Raw genomic sequence first — 11131 nt, 5'->3', positions numbered from 1 at the left:
TGTCCAGGCAGGTCTTGAATATCTCCAGAGAAGGAGACTCCACAACCCCCCTGGGCAGCCTGTTCCAGTGCTCCGTCACCCTCACCATAAAGAAGTTCTTGTGCACATTTGTGCAGAACTTCCTATGCTCCAGCACACTTCTTCAAACTGTCTCTGTTCAAAAACATTTTTACTTATAAAGTTTCTAAAGTAGCAAAATACAAATGCACTGACTTCAAATAGAAATTACTCATAATGATACAGCTGCAGAAGTTAAAACAACTACTGTTTTATAAAAACAGTAAAAAAAACTTTTTTTATAAAAAAGTCAGGAACCCAAGATATATTTGAAAGCTACATAAAGATCAGGTCACTTGGGCTTACTGAAATACTTCTTACCATGCTATCCAGAGCAATAAAACAAGCATAAAATTGGGTAAAAGACACCTTCCAAAGGAACAGAAAAAAAACCATTGCTTGTCCTTTCTACTTATTCTCTTCCTTTAGACATCTCAAATTTTCACTTATTAAGGCCTTATTAGTTTTGTTGTAGTTTTATCATGGACATTTTAGGCCTCTAAATTCTAAAGATATCTGTTGGATGTACTAATAAATAATAACAGACACCATGTAAAACATCTCCCTTTTATTTAACTACTTTTTTTATAAGACAAATCAACTATTTCCTCTTCTTAAAGCCTTAAATATCCAAGATCATTTTTTAATCTTTATCCTGTTACTTTTACTATTTAGTTGCTATGCTAGACAGCATAATTCTTCTGCCATAATCAACTAGCTTCCATGATGGAACTGTGTGTGAAGGATATGCAGAGTGCCTTTCCCACTAAGGACTGCTTGAATTCCACAGGGGAATGTGAGCAGATAGGCTATTTTCAACTGAAGATAGCAACTTAGCAAATAACAATGCCATGTTGTCATTTTGATGTGAAAAGTAGCAGTGTGTTATTGTGATCAGTATTATTTAAGGGCTGCTTTCAAGTTAGCTTTACAGTCAAAAATGTGTAAATATTTAATTTTTTTCTAAGCAAACACAAACCAGTTCCTTGAGTGAAAACAGAACATGTCTGAATTGAATGTACTCCTGAGTTAAAATGATGGTTTCTTTCACAGGAAAAACATATCAAAAGAAATGTATCCGATGGAACTTCAGTCTTGACAGATGTAGATAAATAGGAGTTGAAATACAGGACTAGTGGTTGTCACTGGAAACATAATGCAGAATTTAGGCCACGATGTATTATAAATTTAGCACAGTTTTAACTACAATACCTAAATTTGAAAAATTGCTCCAACCAAATATAACACCTCTTTAGAGTCTTCCCTGTTTTGCAGCACTGACTAACTTCAACTGCTGGCCTTCAGCTGTAAGTGCTGAGATAAAGGAATCCGATCCACATACCAGAAAACTGTATTCTGCATTCTGGACCCACTATCTGAACTTTTTACCAACATGTAATCCTGCAGACAATCCAGATGCATGAGGCTGATCCATTACTCCTGTGATAAAAGTGCAATGAGGTCAACATGGATTTCTTGTCTATTTTTCTTTCTTATTTACCAGTCACCACTACTTGTTTCCAAAGTTTTGCAGAGATTTTACATGAGCACAACAATCAGCATCTGACCCCAGACATCAAATTAAATTAGGAGGGTAGATTTACTGTTCTCAGATGAGTCACATTCTACTTCCAGTAAGACTCTGCATCCAAACCTTGAGATAAGTCTACTGTGCAATAAGTAAATCATCTCAGTGCAGTTTAGCTGCTGCTTATGTGAGAGGGGAAAGAAAACAGGCAGCCACTTCTAGAAGGACTCAAGTAAACACCCTGTTACAATCCCAAAGAACACAAGCTGTTTCCTGCTTCCTTCCACTGTCTCTCTTTTTCCAGGGACTGAAGAACTGTCAGTTCTTCCAACCCAGCAGAGAACACAAATGTGGCTCTACTGGAGACTGCAAAGGAGGGAGGGAGAGTAGCTTTGTGACTTCTCTGCTTCTCTCTCAGTCCTCCTTTGTGCTCCACCCAGACACAAAGTGAACCCTAAGGAGTTACATGTCTGGACTTAAAGATTACAAGACAGAAAGCAAATGGCTCCTTTTACTCTCCTTCTATATATGGAACTCCCATCGTTTTCCATGGGTGTTCCCTTTATAGACTGACAAACATCAGGTCAGAGGAGATGGAAGGGCTTTTTACCTGCCAATCCCGGAGTTCAGGATGTGTTGTTTCTCCTGCAGCAGTTGATGACATCCTAACACCTTAGCAGCACTGGAGCTGCATTCCTACGCTGTAACAGGGGAAGCAGGACCAAAGGCCTGAACTAAGGTCTTGGCAGGTAAGTGAAGGAACAGCAAGCATCAAACAGCTTTATTTAGAAGTTTAAATCTTTGTAATGTTTAAGTCTTAATATGTGCTCTGCTTTACCTGGGAGCTTAAACTGACAATTTTCAAAAAGTAGTTGAGATCACCCACTAACTCTGCCAAATGCTTGAAAACATATTGATAAAACTCAGAAATGCAGAGGTGCTAGAAGAAAAGTCATTTGTACTAAAAATGTCCCAAAGTTGGGATTTTTTAGAACTCAGTACAAATTACTCTGATTAATGGCAAGAGGGAAAGCTTTACAGTATCAGCATACTTTTGCATATCTCCACTTAGAATGATTGATGATAGCATCACTATATGATAGAACCTAGATATTAAAAATTAGAGCATCCTTGGGTCTGGGAGGGAGGATTTTTTTTTGCTTGGCTGCTTGTTTTCTCTCAATTGAACACCTGGGGAACATCCAGTGAAGGGAAGTTACCTTCTTACTACTTTCCACTTCTTAAGCTTTATTACTGGAACCAGGGTTCCTATCTGAATACTTACGTTATTTAAAATGCACATTATTTCAGTAATCATTAGGGACTGTGTTTTTTTTCTGTCAATACCATGGTACAGAACTCGCATAGAGAGCAAAGTAAGTGATGCAAATTACCAGTTCAAAATCAACAACAACAAAACAAAAAACACCTCACATTAAGGAAGTGTCTCTTCTTGTAACAGACTTGCTTCTAGCAACATGAGGGCAACAGAAGCCTTTCATTTGAATGGATGGAAACTTTTATATTTTGGAATGAAAAAGAAATTTGAATTAGATGAAATTGTAAGGAGATGCCACAAGTTAAGTTCTGTATCCAAGCCATCTTCTGATTCCATATCCAAGAGACAAAAAAGGGAATGTTCATAAAGAACCAACAGCCATCTAGAACTGGTGGAATACCAATATCTCATCAGTTCAAATATTCTTATCCCCCTTATCCTTATTGTTACTAACATTATTCATGATTTACTAAGTAAATTCACTCCAAACATGATCTCTGACTTTTTGTCCAACTTTCAGTGGATAAACTGTCAGTTTAAAAAAAATCATACATGCTAATAACACATGTTAATTAATATTCACCATTATTACAGGAAAAAATTGTTATCGAAAAATTTCTCTCCAAATGCTGGATATAAATTTTGGGGGTAAGAGTGAAAAATTACACTTGAAATATGTTTATGGCTTTTGAAAGTTTGCATTATTGTTTTAAACTAACATTCTCTAGACAAAATAAAGTGTTGTACTACATTGCAGCCTCACTGTTAGGAATGAAGATAGAGGAGACAATGCAGGAAGGCCAACACATACAACCAAAATGGAAAGCATCCAAGTCATTGAAGAATGGTAAGTTTGTTGAATGCTGAAACTTTGTTCAGTTAATTTTTTTTTTTTTAGTTTACCTGTAACTAATTCACCATGAGTTTTTTTAGACTTCTAAAATGATGCAAAATCAGGTTTGCCATGTAATGCTAACAGTGATATTTAGCCTTACTGACAACTTCATATTTATGGGTACAAAGCAATGGAGAGGAACAGAAGATGCGTGAAAACAGTTCAATTGATCCATGGGCCTCTACTGTTTGTGGAATCATTTTCTTCTACTTACCCAGTCAAGAAGGAAAAATACCTTGGGCAAAAGTGTATTTTACAGTCAGATTTTTTAACATGCTTAATTTTTGTACATCAGCTTGGTTTATGGTTTTACATGAATTGTCTAAGGAAACACACATCTTGAGAGACAAGCGTGCATATACTGAAAGTCTGAGCTTCTGTTTCTGTTTGAAGGTTGTGCAAATATTTGTTGTGTTGAGAAAAAAAGCTGAACTTGTGGCTTTAAGTTCTTTAATCCCATAAAAACTAAATTAAAACTTAATTCAGGAGGATATGATTGAATTTAAAAGCAACACAAACAAAATATCTCAGTACCACCATTATTTTTCATGTTTTGAAAGGATAAATAAAAAAATTCCACAAAATACAAAAGCATTATAGACTTCTCCCCTTACTGACAGAGAACATGTAGTGAACTGACTTGACAGATTTATTTTTTTTTTGTCTTTATATGACAGTGTCTTAATTGTTTATATCCTCCAGTTGTTTTTTGCTGCACTTTAGTGCAGTTGAGCACCCTGGAATTCAGGTCACCTGCAAAGAATTTACAGAAGCACTCCATCATGGTGAATTTGTTTACTTCATGACATTCCCTGCTGGGATTAAATGTTTCACAGATTTTAATGCTACAGCTTTGTAGCTTTGCTATGCAAAGTAAGTACAAAGCTTAGTGAAAGAGCTCACTAATGGTCCAGATCTTGAATTCTGTGGAGTTTATCAACATCGTTGTTGGTGTTAGGCAGAAGAAAGGAAGACTGTATGATCTGTCAGTGGAATATTAAGAGTGCAAGGGTGTGGCTTCACATGAAGAAGTCGTGGTTAATTCAAAGCTGTGAATTAACAGCTCCTGCCTTAAGAGATTTGCCTTCTGTGCTGTCTCTCTGCCTCCTCCTCTTCTGTCTCCCCACCACTATCTGTACTCCAGCTGATATTTATCTGAGCTGATTCAGCTCAAGAGAAAGAGATGGAGGTAGCAGGTAAAGAGGCTGTTTAGGTAAAAATTAATCCTAAATAACTTAATTCACCTCGACCATGATATGCATCTTGCATAACTTAAGGTCCTTCTGTAATCCAGTGGAGAAACCAGTAGCTCTAGATCATAACATAGGCCAGCTGAATTTAGCCTATGGCAAAACCTATAGTTTCCCATCGACTGCTAGTGAAACTTACATCAGATAGCTTATGATTAGTGTCACAGTTTGTCTAAACTTGTCAAGTTTACAGGACAACGTACTCTGTGAATCAAACTTCATTTCATGAACTTTTTAGGTAAAATTCAAACAAGGGCCAAGTATCCTTTAAAGAGACTAGTCTAACTCATGCAGATGCTGATTCACTATTTCATTCATTAACTCACAAATTCACCAGTTTGCAATTCCATCAACTCATACGCCAGTGAGCAGCAGTTACCTAGGTAGAGTGCTCATGCCTTCTGCTCCATCACTGTGCAGGCATCCCCTAACCTCAGCAGTCCAGCTGCTCACAGATCCACTTCAAAGGCTTTGGGGTAAGGTGATATGTTTATACCTTGTTTTGTCTATACCAGCTCTTAAGTTAGTGGATTCAGCAGAAACTGCCAGTTATTGTTGCAAAAAATGGAGGAGGTGCGAGCAGAAGGGCGCAATGGCTGCAGAATGGCCCTTGTCTTGTCCTGTCCTTGGTGTCCCATTTTATATGATGTACTCCAGTTGTAACTGACTGGTGCTGCTCTCAGCACACATCAGGCCTGTTCTCTGTGTCATGGCTATACCTGAGCAGCAGGTGAGAGAACATCCAGAGGTTTAAATATCCTATCTCAATGCTAACCTCTTCTTTCATGTACCTAGGAACAAGGAACATTTAGACACTGCCCTGGTGCAGTGTTTAGGCTGCCTCTGACGTGTAACAAATTTAAGACTTCAACAAAGGAGTTTTTTCCTATTTCCCAAGATCAAGATAAGTTATTTAGACATAAGTGAGCCTTAGTTTACCAAACTGGAGATTCTTCATGATTCTCTTTTTAAACTAATCTAGTTATATACCACAGGGCTGTTCTTCACAAATCTCCTCAGGAAACTGGCATTTTGGAGTGGGAACAGGAAATCAGTATGAAATGACATGCCTTACAGATGTTTTACATCTTAATAGATGAAACTCTATCAAAATGGCCTTATTCTGTACTTTTTTTCATATATTTTTATATTCATCCAACTGCGGTAAAGATATTTTCCAAATTGATAACTAGGCAACATGGACTGCTTGTCAGCTCCACCCATTCCAGCAGGTTCATTTCACTTTCCTCAGAGAGAGGACTTTTCACAATAAAATCTATATGTTTATACTTTTTGGTTTTGCTGCTTAGTTTAAATGTTAAATCCTTTCTCATTTATTAGATCTTTTAGTCTGCCAAAAAAGTGTCATAAATAGCTTCCTGACACCCACCCTGTCTTGCATGCAGACTATCAGTTGAAAAATGAACTTGAAATTATATGGACAAATGTCTCTTGTTGTGCAACGTGATTACAATTGTAGACAGCAGACTGTAAAATTCTTGTGTTGTATTCTATAAGAAAGGGGAAGATGAGCACTCAGAGTTAAATGTGAAACCATGCTTAGCTGTTGTTAAGTAACTTGAGTATGACCTTCTCTGACTTTTCATTCATACCTTATGGATTAGTGGCAAAAACTGGTCTTCTGTTCACTCACTCATCATGTGCATCCGCTGTTACGAGCTGTAAATAGACTCCTTCAGAAAATGGGAATAAGGATTTTTTCCCATTTCTTCTCTCTCCAGTTTTGCCAGAAACATTCATCACATCTTGTGCCAGTAGATCATCATTCAGGTCAATAGCACCAGAGAGAAGCTTAGCAACCCTTAGGTACAAGCACAGAGAAATATGCTAATTTAAAAGCTCTCTGAATTACTATTTTGTTGGCCCTCATTAGTATGCTCCTGACTGCCAGGAGCCTTTTGTTTTTCCTCATTTTGTCTTTGCTGAACCAAATTGTGTGGCAGGAGAGATTGGCCAAATCTTATCAGAAGCAGGCAGAGATATCAGGCATCCCTCAAGCCTGACAGGACAGAGAACCTACTGTCAGCTGCCTGCATTCACATCTCCTTTAACAGCAGGGCAGGAATTCACTTCTGTCATTGGATTTTTCTTTAGTCTGATGGTGAACAACACAAGTAAAAAACCTGCAGAAAGCCAAGTGCACGTCTCTTAATATTAAACACATTTAGTGGGCTATTGAGATAATGAATGAGCAAGTGAAGAGTGAACAAATTTCTCCTGTCATTGCTGAAGCCTTGCTGATTCTAGTTTTCACTTTGGACTGAAGTGCAGCAGAAAGGATAAATTTTGGACAAATGTATGAAAACACTGTTACAAAAATAGAAACATATTTGTAATGATATTTTGCTTTTGCAGCCAAAACCCTACTGCAGATGAAATTTTGTCTTGGGCTCAGAATTTTGACAAGATGATGAAAACACCAGCTGGAAGGAACCTTTTTAGAGAGTTTCTTCGAACAGAGTATAGTGAAGAGAACCTGCTTTTCTGGCTTGCATGTGAAGATCTAAAGAAGGAACAGAACAAGAAAGTTATTGAAGAAAAAGCAAGACTTATATATGAAGATTACATTTCTATACTTTCACCAAAAGAGGTAAAGCTGTAAATGTTTGATTGGCTTCTCCTATTCCAGAGCAGACATGCTATAATCTGGATTGCCAGAAGGGGTCGAAAAGTCTGCCTGATCTGTCAGACAAGAGCAATTCTCAGTATAAGAGATTAAATGAGAAAGAGAGGGACAGAACAAGTGCTGACATAAGGGCTGAGCTGTTTAGCATCACTGCCCAGAACTCCTCAAAGCTCAAGAGGAATGAAAGGGAAATTCCAGAAACAGAAGGGTGAGAAATAGGAATGCTTCTTTAGTAATGCAACTTGCCTGCCAAAGACATGAAGTACATCATGAAAATGGATTTCTGGAGACATGGTGCCAAAATTTTCAGCAACATATGACAAATAAAATAATATTTAACATGGTATTTAAATCATGGAATAGATTCACAATTAGTATCTTGTACAACACAGGGGGATTTAAGTCAGAATATTAACAGATTTATCTGCTGCAACAGCTGTTTGGGGAAAAAAGCAAAATTTGCTTTGGTTATTCCTAGGTACAATCAAATAGTCTAAGAATTGCAATCACACATTTCCTCTAATGAAAGGTGTGATAATATCCGGGAAATTATAAACAGTTTTCTTCAGTCCTCCAACTGAAATGATCTTTACCTGGAGTGGAGTAAAAGCATCAAATCACAGTTTGGAACAGACAAATATATAAATATACAAAAGACAGATAAATAAATATGCAGGCATAGTAGAAGAGTTTCTTAGGCTATGTCATGTACGTTTAGTAACTCTTCTTTGTTTCTGTGTGTGTTGTGGATCTTGCTTGCTACATTTTACCTTTGTACTGTTTTTAATAAGAATTTTCAATTTCATCCTTATGAAGGAAACCCACAGCCATTTAAAACTCCCTTACATTCTCTGTGACATAGTGTATGTTTTAACTTCGGAGTGAGATAACTGCCACTACAGCAAGCTACTGTATTTCTGACAGTATATATGTGCTTCTAGTATACACATATTTACTATATGCCCTGTTGTCTTCCAAAGCCAATAGTAACCAGCAGCTAAAACTAAAGAAGTCTTTTTGGACTTAGGATTTACAAAAACTGCTCACAAACTTCATTCCCCGGACACGCAAGAATGTCATCAACCAACTGCTCTGGCCCCTACTGGAAACCATATGAGGCAAATGAGAACAGTTTGCAATGCTTTAGATCAGAATGGGAGCTTTAAAGTTCTCGTTCATCCAGCATCCCATTCCAGATGAAACTTTGGCATAGCAGCTGAAATATTCAGCCTTGTTCAGTGATGAAGTCACTGAGGCAGGATGTGCTAAACAAATACCTTGCACACATCTATGTACCAAAGAGATGACCTTAATAATTTCAATTAGTATTGCCATATGGCTTTAGTGAGTCACTGAAAAACTACAATGTGAATTAAGAGATCCATAATTAATTTGTTTCATTCTATAATGGCAATTAGTTTTTACAGTATTCAATGGCAAAGAAACACCACTATCCTGCCAAATGTGAGCTTTCTTGTCCCAGCCATTTTGCTTGGTAATGAGGAATCAATTGGCTAGCCTCATGAACTGGTCTTGCTAAGATGTGTGCCTGCATGTGCATATGTCAGAGGGAAGAAATTGCTTAAATCTTAAATCTTATTAATTATTTTAATTTCCTCATAACCTAGTTTAAATCATAGTAGCTTAGCTCTGTGCTCAGTATTTCTGTAGTAGGTGTTCTATTATTTTACTTAGATGAAAAAACCCTTGCTGGTCCCAGTGCTGGTCCCTGCTACAGCCATTCTGCTTACTCCAGAAAGCATTAATTTTACTATTTGCAGAGCATTTTCTTACTACATTTTTTTACTACAGCTTAGTAAGCTGTATACCCACTCCAACTTCTAAATGATAATCTAAAATCATCTTTGCATTCATCCCAAGCATAATATGCCATTTTCTGACTAGGAAATTAAATCAGAAGTTAAAACTAAAACTTTCTAACAACTTCAGTGCGCACACATGACAACCTGCAAGTATAAATTCCCAGATGAAAAGAAGAGCAAATCGGAAATATCTAATATTAACGGGGAGATTAATTAAAAAAAAAAAATCTGGCTAACTTGTGAGTTATAAGTGTAGCAAATAAAAAAAAATAGGAAAAAAAGAAAGTCTGAGACACATTCAGAGGACAATGCTGAATAGGAAGCTTCTACATATTCAAGCACTACTTATCAGAAAAACAACAACAACAACATTTCAGCTCTCTGAACAAGGGTCATTCAACATTCCTTTTGAGAAATATTTCTAAATATGTAAAAAGTAAAACATTTCAATGTATAATAACTTATTTTGGGAAATCCAGGTTACTGCAGAACTTTATTTAGTAGCACAGTATCGTTAAGTAGAGGTGTTTCATCTTACAGCTATTAAGATGGATGGAAAGACCAAGTCAAAACTGAAATAAAGTCAATCATCTGAGTTTGAAATCAAATCTGTGCATTTCAGAACAGTGGCTGTGAAAGTCAGAACATACCTTGAATAAAGCAATGAACCTGACATGTTCTATGGAACCATATGAAATAAAGAGATTTATACAAGCTTTCCAACATTACTGTATAATATCCATCTGTTCTCATCTTCTTCAGGTTAGTCTTGACTCCCGGGTGAGAGAAGTGATCAACAGAAACTTGCTGGATCCCAGTCCTCATATGTATGAAGATGCCCAACTCCAGATATACACCTTAATGCATAGAGACTCTTTCCCAAGGTTCTTGAACTCTCAAATTTATAAATCTCTTGTTGAAAGTATTACAGGCTCTACTTCTGAAACTTAGTTTTAATTTTAATTTTAAAATAAAATAAATTGATTTTTTTCGGGGGTGGGAGGGACAGAAGAAAAGTAGTTTATTAACATCTGGAGCTGGGTTCCTGGAGAACTACACTTTAGCTCTACTCAGGCTACTGTGAAGAAAACAAATACATACTATGGTCTCTGTCTACATTTTTTACCAAGGTCCTCCTTGCCTGAAATAGCATGGGAGGCAAAAAATGGATTTGCCAAAATACATTTGTTTCACAACCCTTTCACCCAACTGCAGTCAAGATTGCAATGATGTATTTGTAGTTTTATGAACAGTCTCCTTGTGTATCCTCACATTGCATGTGCAAGGTAAAACTGCTTCACTTATCACTTAGTTGTTGCAATATTTAATCCAATAACATAAAAATTATATCTGTATTTAAGAACTTTTTTGTGCAATACAGTCTAATGGTACATAGAAACAACTGCAGCAAACCAGAAAGAGGCTTGCATTTTTTAACATCACTAACTGAAAAAAAGCCAATTTTTAAGGTGTAGCATTACTCAACATGCTCTACTGAGTACAATACACTGACTTTTTGAAGCCAATATTTCTGTATAGAAAAAGAAAGAGCTATTTATCACTGTTTATTTAAAATAAATTAAGTAGAGGATTCCTCTGGTTGTTCACTGCCAAAACTGTGGCATTTTCATTACAGAGTTTGCAATGTCAAA

The 11131-nt window shown here is 36.8% G+C and overlaps 1 protein-coding gene across 3 annotated transcripts in view; it reads left to right on the top strand.

The window, feature by feature from the left end:
• RGS17 (regulator of G protein signaling 17) overlaps positions 1 to 11131 on the top strand; it is a 69039-nt gene extending 57908 nt beyond the window's left edge. For 2 of the 3 annotated variants that reach the window (XM_010707204.2, XM_003204127.3), the window contains exons 3-5: positions 3622 to 3711; positions 7386 to 7620; positions 10242 to 11131. In XM_010707204.2, coding sequence (XP_010705506.1) covers positions 3622 to 3711; positions 7386 to 7620; positions 10242 to 10430 — 514 coding nt within the window. In that variant the 3' untranslated portion in view covers positions 10431 to 11131. The remainder of the gene's footprint in view (positions 1 to 3621; positions 3712 to 7385; positions 7621 to 10241) is intronic. The other variant, XM_010707206.2, reaches the window with a different exon arrangement.

Source organism: Meleagris gallopavo, chromosome 2, assembly GCF_000146605.3.
Source record: "Meleagris gallopavo isolate NT-WF06-2002-E0010 breed Aviagen turkey brand Nicholas breeding stock chromosome 2, Turkey_5.1, whole genome shotgun sequence".
NCBI lineage: Eukaryota > Metazoa > Chordata > Aves > Galliformes > Phasianidae > Meleagris > Meleagris gallopavo.
Note: the sequence above shows the minus strand (reverse complement) of the source record. Positions and strands in the feature narration are given on the sequence as shown.